Consider the following 14,857-nt stretch of genomic DNA (forward strand, 5'->3'; position numbering starts at 1 on the left):
TGCAATTCTAATCATGAGGAAGCTCAGAAATTTGTATCAGGGAATGTTTGCCGTTTTCTTTTTAAAGATTAAGGCGTAAATAAAGCAATAAAATCATATGTGAAAACTAATAGCTGCTAGTGATTTATTAAAATGAATTAATATATTAATATTAATAATTATCAATATAATATAATTCTATTGTAGCATAAGTGCTATTTAAGCAATACACATATTCATTGTACCAAAAATAATTAACAATAAAACACCATCTAGGGAGAGAATTTAGCAATGACTGGCAAATTTCCAAATTTAGATATTAACTCTTTAATAAGGAATGAGAAGCCATTGTCTTAAGACAAAATACATCACAAACTACAGGATCTTTTTTGGTCATTATTAGTAATTTTCTTTATTTTGCTAAATGCAATTACCCAGTTCTTCATTAATTTAAATGCATCTACCACAAGAGACTTAAGAGCCTGTTTAACTGAATTCAAAGATACGTTTAGTTACTGCATTCATAAATAAAATTTAACTAGCTGCCACCCCAACTGAGGAAAATAAAAAATTAAAGAATTGACTAAATTCATTTTAAATCCAGTATTAAAGCTGATTACCTATCACTGAATGCTTCGTAAGTAAGAAGACATCCATAATTTACAATTTTCACTGTGGCAGTTATGCAGTATTTAAAACTTATTGTGCATTCTCCTCTAAATAGATTTTAATAAAATGACAGTTCCTCATAGGAACAACCATCTAATCCATACTAAGGGAGCATATAGACATTACTGAAAAATTATCACCACCATTAAAAGCCAAAATTTTATGTTGCCCAAATTTCTAAACATCCATTTAAAGTAAAATGGTGCACATCCAGAGCAGGAACAAGGCAACCCAGAATGCACAATTTAAAAGTAGTCCACCTTTTTCTAAGATTTTGCTATACATACATTAAGAAAATTGTATTCATTTTCACAGTTACCTAACGCTGTACAGATAAAATACACTTGTAAGAAGAGGTGAGTCATTAGGAACACTCTGCAAAGCAACTTGCATTTTTAGAGGTCCTGCCTAGATATCAGTAACTGTCACTCAATCATTTAAAACTACTTTTGTTGTGATCATCTATAGGAACTGCCGAGTTAGACATTTCCAATGATGAGCAACCTGCACTTGCTTCTTTCTACCTCCCCACCCAATTTTAGTTCCAGAGACATGACGACTTCTTTGAAAGACACACAAAATTCTTTAAAAGTCATTTAGAAAACATCAGTGACAATATGCTTGTGACAGAAAGTTTCTAGAAAAATCCCAGGTAGTATTTGTGAACCAGATCCTTTAAGTGCAGAACAGAGTCCTTCATCCTTAGCTGGCATGCTTAGTTGTCCACTAGAATGAGAATTTACTGTCTTTAGGCAGCAACAAATAGGTATGACAAGGAGACTAAAGAACCACAATTGGAGAGACTGCAACTGGCGCTTTTGTTGACTTGTCACAATCTTACTGTTACATCAATACTGCATTTCAACAGATACGTTACATGATCACCATATGTTAATCAATCACAATCACTGGAAACATCACGGATGCCAATAATTATCGTAACAACAATTACGAATTTAGAGTAAGTTCAGATATAAGAGTTACATTCATGTACTTACTGGAGATGCATGTACTTGTGTTATTCTTAACTGGTTTTCCAAATCTTGAACTTTATTTTTCAGTTCTGTGTTTTCAGTTTCTAATTCCTGAATCTACAAAGCAAGTGATTATTGCAACAGCTATTGGGATACTCATTCATTTCAACAATAGCGTCTATTGACAGTAAGTTTTATCTGAGATCTGGTGATTTAGAAGCAATGTTTAACTAGTTATTTGATTACAAAAAATAATTAAGTTTCTGTATCTTCCATATCTCAACCATGCTTTTTTCCTTAATGACCTTGCAAGACAGCAAAACATAAAATACTGTTTCACAGTTATCACGTCTTTTTTCCATTTTCTTTTTTTAGTATCTATTGCAATTCCTAGCAATCTGAGAATAATGATGGAAATTATTCTGTCATAGAATGCAGATAACACAAATACAGTAGCATGTTCTTTTATCTCTTTAAAAAACATAGTTCAGAACTTACTCTTTTCTGTAAACCTGCAATTTGTTTCCTTGTTTCAACATCCTTTCCTCCAGATTCCAGAAATTTCCTGTAAGCTAAGTCAAATGCTTGACCAATTGTTAAAGTTATCTCTTCCGCCTTTACATAAAACATAAGATGGAAATTAGTATATTAAGAATATTTTACATAATTACTTTCATTTCAGATGATCACAAAACACTTTACACCACGTATCATGTTCAAAACGTTTGCTTCATCTATCATGAAGTCAACGCTACAAAGGATCATAGCAAACACCCTGCAGCAAAATACCTTGACAGCAAATTGCTACAGAAGCAACTTAAAAATACTTCAGATAAAGAAGGGACACTGAACAGGCAGAACATAATTAGCTAAATTTTCACTATAAATTACACCTCTAATTTCTGTAAATACAGATAGCACGCTGTAGTATGTCTTTTTCTGATGATTTCTGAAGCAAATACAGGCTTTTCAATCATTAAATAAATTTAGTTTTAATGGATTAATGTTTTCATGTTAATGGGTGTTTTGATGCCTATTGCTTTTAAATTTGATTTCAACACTTATTTTTACAAGTCCTATAATATCACAATCAGCATACTGTGAATAAATGCATTTATCTGCACAAGTATTTCCCATTACAAAAATCCCACCAAACAGAATTTGTATGTGCAAAACTTAACAATTTAGTTGTTCAGCTGATTCGCATCATATATTATTATGTGTATACACAGTCAGTTCAGAAAATCTACTTTAAAAATAACAAGGTAAAAATAAGCGTACAAGAAGTTGATTGAGCACACTAAGGTTTCAGAAAAAAATACTGACTTACAAGAGGCACCAATAAAAGGTGAACATACGGATATGCCATTTGCCTTAGAACTTTAATAGAGAAAGGAAACACAGTAAGGAATAACTTTTCTACTTCTTTTAAACAATTAGGCAGGGAATAAAGTTAAAACACATTAATCTGGCTAAAGCTAAACCAGAATATTCTCCTCTTTATTGAAATGAAAACCTGAAATTGGTTGCTTCTCATGAAAGCAGAGCATTCTGCTCAATGCTAAGAATGTTTTTCCTTTACTACCTCTAAGAACATGAAGGGATGGATGCACAGAAATGGTACAGAACGTGATGTTCCCAGCATTTTATCCATCAGTGCAACAGTAAAGTTATTCAGCAGAGGAGTCTGAAGACCTGAGTTCTACAGGAGTGGAGAATTAACCCCTCTATCTTTTTACTGTGAAAAAAGCCCATATGACCACGTTTATTAGAAGAAAAAAAAAAAAACAAAACAACAAAACCAAAACCAAACAACCTAAACAAAAGAAAAAAAACACCCAAGAAATTATTTTAACCAAGTTAGACTGAATTAGACCAAAAAAGATGAACTAGGACTGCTATAGAGAATCACTGTTTATGTCAGTAAAAGAAAAGCATAAGTATGCAGTCCTATCTTCTTGGAAGGATGAAGGCTGGCTGAAATGAAAAGGACCAACCAAGGTGGAATCCTTTGACATCTAAGAGTACTAATGAGAAAAGAGTGAAACAGAGGAAAAAAGGACAGTAAGCAAAATACCACGTTAGAGAGAAGAAACAATTCATTGCTCTGGAATAAAAATTGTGCTAATGTGCAGAGACTGCAAGGGCAATTTAAAATCATGGAAATGTGTGAAAAGAAGGCACAGGACTGAAATTTGAAGAGAAATGAACAGGTGTGCATAGCAATTCTGAACATCTACTGAAGACATGGAACCAATCCAGGTGAGGAACAAAATAATCAGAAACACTGTGAAGTAACACATAATGCTACACAACCACACATAAAGAGAAGTGAATATGCATCATTTTATTAAAAAAAAAAAAATTGTTTTCCTAGCATACAAAGGAAATACTATGTCAGTTACTTCAGAAAAAAACAAAAAGAGAGGCTCCAGTATTAAAAACCCTAAACATCCACATTTGGTGTTGGTGCCAGTTTTTTTAATTTGTGAATTACTTTCTGCCAGGGTAAACACATGTCCCTGCTTCAGCTGTACACCATTTTCTTCATTTCCTGTCCTAAAGTGTTATTTTTTTTTCTGCTATTGGACATTTTTGAACAGTTGCCCTGTTCTGTCTCAGACACAAGAGAATGTTAGTGGTGGGTGCAATGAATTCTCTCGTAGTGCATCACAGCACTCACAAACCTGAGAGACATCGCGGGGCAGGGGAGGGGGCAGAAAAGGGGGAACCTTGCTGTAAAAAAAAAAAAAAAAAAAAAATCTGAGGCAGATACATCATCAGAAGAGCCTGCGAGGGGGTGTCAGCCACAGGGTTGCAGCAATCTCTGCAAAACAGCTGTGCAAACATTTCAGGCTTGGTGGGATGCAGTCTGCTCCCCGAGAGTATCGCAGATGCTTGGCCTAGGATATCGAGCTAGGTAGTAAGAATAATGTCTCAGAAAACCACCTTAGATGAATGAAGAAAAAAGCTCTCCTTTATATTAATGCATCTCAGTTACAATACAGTAAATTGGCATGAAAGATTGTATCAAAGTGACCCCAATAAAAAGGCAGGCTATCTGCCTTTATTAACCACTCCTGTTTTCCAAAACAGACCAATCGAAGTCTGTTACAGTCACCCAAATTCTTTTAAAGCATCTTGCATACTTACACACTTTTCACTGTCAAATACATAGCACAGATGCTTATTTGATTCTGAGTCTTTGCATATGAAAGTAAATATTCTCTTGTCAGTTTTATCATCAGCACAAAACGATATCCTATGGAGCTGACAGTTGTGCTGGACTTCCTGCAAATAAAAAGAAAGATTTTTTTCAAGAAATTACTATACTTGCTTAAAATAAAGATGCACAAAGTAAATCTCTGGTTTTCTTCCTGTACATAAGAGCAGGTAAGTTGCAGTAACATTTCTGAATGTCTCTCACTGTACATGAGAGTGCCCAGAAACAGACTTACGGTATAACAGAAGTTAGCAAACTCATCTCCTAACAAATGTTCCCATTTTTACTGAATGTAAGCAGGAAGTTTTTATTTGGACAGCAGTTTAATTGGACAGTAATTTCTGCTCTATAAAATTGGTTTTACTGCTGCTTTGCGTCCCTGTGCAATTTATTTAGGGACTCATTATGTAAAATACTCTGGATTTCTTCCAGGTGCACAGGATCTTCAGATTTCATCATCTCCCAGGGTTTGTTAAAATGGTTTTACTGAGATAAATCCTTACCTTTCTATCTTAAATACAGAAAACAGAAATAATATAACTTTGTTACCCAAATACAGGGTCATAGAGAAATAAATGAGACATCTTAATAATTGCTTACTTAAAGCACAACATAAACAGCTTTTAAACATTATTCTTTGCATATTTTCAACACTATATTTCACTTTCCATTAAAAACCATGTTCCAGCTATTTTAAAAAGTTGCAGTGGCAATGCTCTTCAGCTAAGAGAGCTTGTCAAGACCGAAAGAAAATATCTCGACTATTTTTTTTTTTGTTGTTTTTCTTCAACAAGTCTCTTCTTGGTATTTTATTTTATTTGGCTTATTACATGGGAAAGTAGTATTTGCTTTAAAGGAAAATATGCAGTTTAGATGTGAACTATTATCTATTAAAAAAAACAGAATTTCTGTGCAGCACCAGGGTTCCCAGATTGCTAGAAGCTCATAAATAAGGGCATGCCCTCTCTGCACACAACCACTCATCAAAAAAATGTACCATATGGGCAACCTTTTCCCCTTGCCCCAACTGGGTTTCTTTTCTCGAGTCTTTACAGCCATTCTCCTGTGCATCTCATTTCTCCCATGTCCCCACACCTCTCACATTTAATCTTTCTGTTGTAGCAATTTAACAGTTACATATAACAACACATGCTTGCTCTGGCTCTTTTAGCTTTATAGATCCATGTAAGTTTTTTGTATCATTTAAGGTTGAAGTGATTTGTTTCAAAACCAGAAAAAGTTATTGTAATCAGTGATGAGAGCATGGAATTTAAGTAATTTTGTAAAGCATCTATAAATTGTACAAAAAGGAGGAAAACTTGATTCAAATTTACATTTACACGTAGCTTTAAGAAATGAAGTGAGGGAGATAAAAAGACTACTCATAGCTGATTGCCATTTGAGTTGTAACAACATTGCTAAGAGATTAAAATGTTCTTATCCCCCCAGGAACTTCCATCCCACAGCTTTCTGTTAATCTCTGCAGGAAGAGTTAGGAAGACTAACATATTTTGGCATTTAAAACCGTTATTTTGAAAGTTTTTGCCAGCATATGGAGTTTAGCATCCCTTTTGCCCTACGACGTAAGGAAGATACAAAAACTGCAATTAAACTTGACATGGGTATTTCTTGCCCCCTCTGCTTATAAACTGTTGAATTGTGGTTTGTATCAAGTGTCTGAAGAGAAAATGGGTTGCAAGCAGATACAGCCTTGAACTAAAGTTACCTTTTCTCAAAAGGCAGTATCACTGCCTGAAGGGTAGCAATTACTTCACAATTAAGAAGCAGTAACAATTCATTCAAATCCAACATATATATAAAAGACGAAAGAACACTCACATGTTAAGAATTGCTGATTATTGAATAAATACTTTTTAGCTTGATTATGTTTATCTCATTATTCCTCTTTGAAGTCTGTGAGGAGGACATTTTGCTTCCTGTGTAACCCCTTCTAAAATAGCAGAGCAAACAGAGGAACAGAAACCCCATCCATGGGATGACTCGATACACTTAACTGCTGAAAAGGCAGAAATTGTCATGCTATGCCAGAAGAAAAGCCTACAAGGGTACTTATGGCCTGCTACGTGAAGCTTACAGAGAAATGGGTAACACAGCCGAGAAACATAAGCATTCGGGGGCGGGGGGCAGGATACAATAAAAAAACAAAATTTAAAACACAAGAAAAGGAGGAAAAAATTGGAACAGGTTCAGGAAAGAGAGGTGCAATTCCAAAGCAGCAGCACCAAGAACAAGTCACTGCAAACAAATTGTCTCCACATTCACCTGCAAACACCTATATGTGGGCACCTACACAATGGTGACCATTTGGAAAGGTGTTTATCATATGTGGTGTTAACATTTATTTACCACAGTGTTTTTATCTTCCTCAGAGTTTAAAAGTTCTGGTGTGAAAGGATTAAAAAGATTAAATCCTACGTTAGCTTCAGTCTGTATTTTGAAGTATCATGTACCTTCCAGGGAAGATGTCACCCATGTGTTGTAACAAGAAATGGTATTTTTGAAGAAATTACCATCACAAAATGGCTTTCATTATAACACTTTTAAAAAATATAAACCAATAAAACCATTAACAACAGTCAGAACAATATTTAATTACTAGTTTAGCACCATAAACATTTAAGTCTTACCTTTGTTTTTGGATCTAGAATTTTTACACCATAGATTGAGATTTGTAATTCAACTTTGGGTGTCTTCTGGCCTTCAGATTTCTTGATATGTCTTGCAAACTATAAGACGAAACATACCACAGCAATCACATCAATAGTAAGTTTTCTTTATTTTCTTATTGCTTCTCATTTCCTCTCAATGCCTTCCACCTGAAGTTCCTTGCTTCCTTCCTTCAAAAAGCTCTTATAAACAATGCCAAACATTCCCAAAGCCACAGATGGGCACAGGACAGCATTTCTGACTGCACACTATAGAATATTCCTATAATTCAACAAAAAACATTTTTAAATTACTTAGCTGTTTCTCTTGAAACTTGCTGTTTATGCACTTCAAGCTCTTGCATGCACTTTCTAGAACAGTAGAAACATGAACACTTTCAGACAGTTTGTCAGCTGCTTGGTTGTTGAGCAGTGAACATTGCTATGTTTTCCACTTCCCACTATTTCTACGTCCACTTCTGTACATGTGCACAGAGGTACTTCCTGTACGTTCCTCTAACGAAATCAGTTATTTTAAACAGGTTCAGTGTCAAAGCACTACAGCTGTCAACACCTAAGACATACTTGAACTCTTTTATCATATTCTCAGGAATTATTTGCTAACAGTTCACTAGATGATGACTAGACAACGTTTCATATGACTGGATCAGGTAATGTGTCCTATTCAATACATTTTCCATCCTCTTCTATCTCCTTTTCTAGCTGCTAGATCTGACTTGTCTTTCTCTCATGAACACTCCATATAAGCAGAGTATCTAAGATTTGCTATTGCATGGCAGTTAAAAAGCGTCATGAATTTGGGTGACTTTCTTAGCAAAGATACAGAATTGCTTTATATTTTTCTCTGTTACCAGCCCTTTTCCTCACTGAAGGCCAGAGGAGTTGGAGTCTCTACTTAGCAGCTATATGTTTGAACACATCAGTCTCAAACTTGCTCCCACTCAAGTATAACTGAGGACATAACTCACCATCAGTACAAATAAACTATATAAAATGTCAGCAAGGACAATGAATTTTAGTGGCATAAAGAGTCTAGGATGTCAACAAGGGTGCTAACTTAACTTAAGAAAGGTTAAACCTGGAAGACAGAAGCTTGAATTACCCTGTGATTGTGAAGTATTTAGCTGTAGCCAAATGATACCTCCCCCACAAACAAACTGCTGATTTTAGTTAATTATTTAAGTGATAGTCAAGGATTTGGGTTTTTGCTCTGTCCCTATTCCTGTGCCAACTAGTACTTGGGAAATCTTTCCATGACCTCAACCGCTTTACACAGTATGACTGTCTCCATCTATTTTATTTCATTTTGCCTGTAGGCAGCTCCATTCATGGCAAATTATTACCTAGTTTTAAGAACTACACTAAAAGCATATAATTAACCTGTTTGTCCCTTCCTCCCGATTTTATTCCTCATTTTGAAAGCACACTTATTGAAAATTTTAGTTCATTTATAATTAATTCTATTAACTTCATACAGTAACACAACCTATCCAGTTTATTACTTTTTACATTAGCTGACAAGTATCACATGCGTCACAAGTTAGTTAAAAAAAAAAACCACACCAAAGCACATCAAAAAAATGAACACACACCCCCTCCCCAATCACTTTATGCCATTCTCAAAACCAGCTGTTAAATCTAAATACCCATTTTACATTTCAACAACTACAATTGCTACAGTCATTGGCCAAATATTTTATGAAGGTTTGTACATGATTACTTACTAGTGAAAACCAACTAGTCAACAGTCAAGCAAATCTAACATAACTTCTAATTCTGCCGCTCCTCAGTATCATGTACACAGCTCTTGTAATACATATATCCTTTTCTTGTCCTCCGATTTATCTTCAAGCTCATTTCTCACTTATTTAGAGCATACTTTTAATACAGTTTAATGACTATCCCCATTCCTTTATTTTAATTAAGGTGAGTCATCTCATACACATCTTTTTATTTAAAAAACCAAAACATTTTTTAAAAAGTTAAAAAACCTAATCACTGGTTTACAGGCATTTTGACCAACAAAATTTCTTGACATTCTAGGACAATTCAAATTTGATACAGGAAAAAAATAATTCTTCTTTAATAAAAATCACTAATTAACACTTCCCCATGCCCCCCCCCCCCCCCCCAAACCTGACTTAAATTTTATATTATCATTTAATCTGTTTGATTCTTAGGTCTCTGCTTTAAAAAAATAGGAAAATTACAAGCACATCAGTGTTTTATTAGCACTATTTTTTTTTTCCCAAGATTAGTATAAAACTTAAATAATTGTCTTTCAGGTAATTTCCACACATTTACTCAATACACCCACTCTGCCAGCTTTCCTTTCTGATTCATAATTTGATTACGTCCTTCTATTGGATAAATCTTTGTGGACGTATGCAGTCCCTATTCATAGTACAACAGGGCTCTGTGCTTGGCTCACTCGGCTGTGCGTTAAATGACCACAAAAAACACAGATCACCTGGACAGTTTGGGCATCTCAATTTCCAATATACTTAAAGTGTACAGAAGTCTACCTATGCAACAGACAATCCTGGGGCACATCTCAATTTGGAACAGCCTTGAAGCTGCGTGAAGCCTAGCTTTTTGGAAATGTCCTTTTACAAACAAGATGCGCAGAAGCATTTCTGTGCAGTAATGAAGAGGAGGCATAAATAAGTATTTGATTTTACTGAGTTAAAGTCACAGTGTATGTTGAGGGTGATGATTAAATGCTTGGTCTTCCAACTACAATCACCTCAGAGTCCCAAACAACAGCTACAACATGAAAACCTTTTAAAATAAGTAGATGTGAATAACTTGCATGAATTTTAGAACAGCTGGCCAAAGCTTGCTCCAAGTAGTCAAGAAGTCTTACAACACTGAGGAAGTTCCAGAAGATAATTCTGTGCCAATACTAAAAAAAGGGTGAACAGAATGACCCTACCGTGTCTCCAATCTCAAAAGGCATAAAACTAGCTCAAGAACTACAGAATTCAAGTGAGATGAAATTAATGATGACCAATATAGATCTTGCAAAACATGCAGCTTGTCAAAACAGACAATGCATTTGCCTGAGACTTGCATGCCATTATATTTAGGAAATGAAGCAATAAGAAGAAAGTATTAGTTAAGTTAGTTACATTAGTCTCCAGATGCAGTTATAAACAGGAAATTGTCATTGGGAAGATATGTTTCTAATGTGTTCCAGCAGGGTTTATTTCTTAAGCATGACATTACTGAACAGTGCCCAGGAGGAAAATAATTACTGATAATATCTGCAGGCAGAAAAAATAAGAGGAAAAAATGGAGCGAAAAGTGGTCTGAAATCTAAAATCATTACAGAGGAAGCTTGCCGATCACAAAGGCTGATTGAGGGGCAAATAACACAGAGAACACCTCATCAGCCACACCACCACAAATTGCCTGTATGCAAACAAACCATCTCTGTGGCAATACCAATTCTGCAAATCATACATCTGGGAACAAATTTTCTTTCTTGGGAAACTACTCTGTGAAGATGGAATTAAGAAAGTCTTGATGTCATGGTAGGCTTTCCACTAACTGCGGACCCTCTCATGAAACTACAACTGGGAAGATTAATGCAATCCTTGGATATTTCAAGAAGATCCTTATGACAACAACGGCAGCTTGGCATCTGCTGCTTGTGAGAAACTACTCAAATTTTACGTTCTGAGGTTTTCAAATGCAGAAGTATGTTGATAAAAAAAGAGAAAAAAATCACAGGATATTTGCAAAAGTTAGCAGACAACTGGAAACCCACTTTATAAGAAACTCCATCAAATCAAAAACAAGCTAATGGTGAAAGAAAAACAAAAAAAAATCTCTTCAACACAGACATCCAGACAGACAAACAAGATTTTTAATCAAAGGCTTATGGGGATACAGTAACTGAAAAGTACACGTAGATAAATTCAGAAAATCTGGTGCAGTTACTTTCTTAATGCTTTTCCTGCCCACTCCCTGTTCTGTGCAGTAACAGCTAACACACAGATACTGATCAGTAATTTCTTTAGTATCTGACCTTCTCCAGAATGCTAAATTCAGCCAGCTCCTAAACTTGTGCAGGGTTTGAAGAGCAGATCCTAAGACTTAGTCAGGTATCAGCCAATTTGCCTTTCTTCTTCTATTTTTTCTACTCCTCCCTTCTACCTAAAGAGGACCCTGAGGGACCTCGGGACGGGGGAGATTTACAAACATTATTTTCTCCTTTCAGCACACATTTGAAACAAAGTAATGTTTGTAGCTCACAAAGTAACAAGATTGTTTAAGAGGGTAAAAATCTGTAGCCTCCCATTGGCATCAAAATGGACAATGATATAAAATTATAATGAATCACAGCATGGCTTGGGAAGAGATAGGATGGGCCAAATTCTTAAGCTGTTAGTTTATACATATATTGTTGTCAGGCAAGACACCCAGATTTGGCCCAATAATAATAACATGAGCAGCTCAGTGGGATGGGTTAGCTTTTATTTAACTGCTTTGAAATTAACATCATATTTTTCTTGAATGTTTTAAGGAAAGCCACACATACAAATAAATCTATTTTCTATAGTTTAGTTTAGCTTTAAAAATAATTTCATATAGTTCGTCTTTTACTACAGTAGCAGGCAAAATCGCATAGTTTGACACTCTTAATAGCTTTGAAATGTTTATGCATCAAGTCTCAGCAAACCACAATCAGAGGATTAATCAGCAAAAACAACCTGAGGAAAAAAAAAAGCATGTTTTAAAAACAGTCAGGAGCTTTAGTTAAACAAATAATGGTTAAAACAAATTCTATCAAAATCAATTTAAGCTATGCAAATCAAAACTAACTCGAAACACGGTAGATGTTTCTGTAACTTGGGTGCTAATCTTCAGCCCAGGGAACAGAGGTTCAACTCCTTCATTTTGCACAGGTTTCCAGTGAGACATCAGACATTGCACTTCACGTGTTTATCTTAAAAGATGTATGTTTGAGGGCAACAAAGTTGTCTAAGCTGAGACACAGCTTTATACCTGGCTTTGAGAAGATGCTTTCCCTCTTTTTTCATAAAAACATTCATTATAAGGAAAATACCCCCCAAAAATGGGCCCTATTTCTTTTGCAGTGACTACATGCCATCTTTTTGGTCTTATTATGGTCCAAACTCTCATGCACATTTTTTGTGGGCATAATGAAAAATAGCTGTGAAGAAGAGGAAAAAGATGAAAAGACCACAGATCTGTGAACCTGAATCTCTCGATATTCAGCTGGGTAGGGAAAAAGCTGTCTCAGAAATCCATTTCTACAGAATATGTTGAATTTCATTTGCCAAACACACATTGGACTGAGAGGAAGGCTATTGATCTATCAACCCCAGCGTAGAAGACAATGCAGTACAATCTTTTTACCACCTCTCACTCTCTGAAGTGTTTATTTTGGTTTGGTTTTATTTGGAGGGCAGGGTGCTGGGGTTTTTTTGTTGTTTTGGGTGTTTTCTTGGTTGTTGTTTTTTCTTTGGTGGTGTGGGGTTTTGGGGATTTGTTGTTTTCTTTGGTTTGCCTTTTTTTTGCCCTTTTTTGTTTGTTTGTTTGTTTTAAGAGAGAGGGTAAACAGGCATTCTCTTCTTCACTGATCTGCTTTGGTCTTCAGGCTGTCCCTGGCTGGTCCCAAACCACACGTTCTGCTTTCTCCTTCAGAGAGAACACTCATAGATCTAAGGCTTGACTGGAAATCTCTTTATCCCAATTTTACAAGATTTTCTATACTCCACCCTCCTCTGTCCTTTCAACAACAAATGAAGCACAGCTTTAACATAAAATGGAGCTCAGAACAATATCCAGTGGTGGTCCACCAAGGGCAGCAGCAGGACAGCATCACAGCATGTGTGGAGGTGTGTGAAAGAACACTCTTGACTTTGTATATCCTTACAGGTCAAAGAAATGATAAAGAATATTTCAAGTGGCTTCAAAGTGACATTATTTCTGGTCATCTCCACTTACAGAAGAAAAGAGGAGGAGAAAAGAAGACAGTTGGAAGCTGGGTAAGAGAACAGCCTTAAGTCTGGTCCTCACAAAAACATGCCTTTGAAGACTAAAAGAAAAATCCCAGAACTCAGGTGTTCACTCCTGGTTTCTCCCTAGCATCCCTCCGCACCATTTTCTTACTAGCGGCCTGGTTCTGCTACCCTTTCCATCTGTTATGCTGATCTTTCCACCTGTTCTCACCAACCCTTCAAGCACTTTTTGAGAAAGACCAAATTCATTCCTACACTCTGATTTAGAAGTTACATCCTTCATTAATCAAGGAAAGTAATAATTTCACTTCATAAAATAAAGTGTGATTTGACAACATTTACACATTTGAATAATGTAGGTAACATCTTGGTACCATTTTCTTTAGTTTTTATTTAGTTCTAGAAATTAATTTGACTAAAAAACTGGAAGGAAAAAATTATTTGTAATACATTATGAGAACAGTTCACCTTATCTTAGAAATAAAAATACATATTTTAAAACATTAGTGTCCAACTTTCTTCTTTCTCCTGCACTACAGCTCCAAGAAATTTGAAAACACGAGGGGAAATCCCAACTAGATAAAACCACTGGACAACCCTCTAGAAAAATTAAATATAGATGCTTGAAAACCACTTTATATTCAAACTGCAAGTGACCAGCAACATTGTCAAGTTTTTACATTTTAGAAGAAGAAGTAGTAGTATTTGGGATAAAACAAGCATCAAGAAAAATTTCCTCCACTTTACTGTATTTTACTGTAGAACATCAGCTCCACCTGCTGGTAAAAGTAAATTCATGGAATGGCGTGCTTCGGTTTTGCCCAAACCTATGTTTGGCAAGTGAAGAGTCTTTGTGCTGTCTAAGTTAAGAACTCTTGATTTCAAGAAGTAAAGAGTTGTATAGCAGATGTCTATTCTATAGTTAACAGTGACAGTATTTCATGGTCTATAGATCACTGGAAGCACATAACTTCAAAAAGTTATTAGTGCAATGCACACCAGTGGAAAAAATAGCTCCAAGTAACAGAAGAGTCACCTAGGGGTTTTTTTTTTGCTAGCTATTAATTTTCATTAAAACCAAATTATGATCAACAACACTGCAACTAAAACCAATTCTATATAATAATATAAAAATAGCATCACAAGCTACGCTTCTTTTAAAACCTCTCCTACTCCAAAAAAACACTGTATGTTTTCTTTCAATACAAGACATTAGTTTTCAAGCTTTTTTCATTGGTTTAAAATTTTTCACTAACATTTTCTAAAAACAAGCTAGAGATGTGTGGATAATAATAAAATCCAGTACCTCTAGGCTTCTCTTCAAAGCATGCA

General features: G+C 35.4%; 1 protein-coding gene across 1 annotated transcript in view; it reads right to left on the bottom strand.

Annotated features, from left to right (window-relative positions):
* GULP1 (GULP PTB domain containing engulfment adaptor 1) overlaps positions 1–14,857 on the bottom strand; it is an 81,486-nt gene that overhangs the window by 26,876 nt on the left and 39,753 nt on the right. Inside the window, exons 4-7 of the mRNA XM_086465986.1 lie at positions 7,494–7,592; positions 4,776–4,913; positions 2,121–2,237; positions 1,647–1,739 (exon numbers count right to left, since the gene is read on the bottom strand). Of these exons, the coding sequence (XP_086322112.1) occupies positions 1,647–1,739; positions 2,121–2,237; positions 4,776–4,913; positions 7,494–7,592 (447 nt within the window). The remainder of the gene's footprint in view (positions 1–1,646; positions 1,740–2,120; positions 2,238–4,775; positions 4,914–7,493; positions 7,593–14,857) is intronic.

The sequence above is a fragment of the Leptosomus discolor genome, chromosome 5 (assembly GCF_034619465.1).
Source record: "Leptosomus discolor isolate bLepDis1 chromosome 5, bLepDis1.hap2, whole genome shotgun sequence".
Lineage (NCBI taxonomy): Eukaryota > Metazoa > Chordata > Aves > Leptosomiformes > Leptosomidae > Leptosomus > Leptosomus discolor.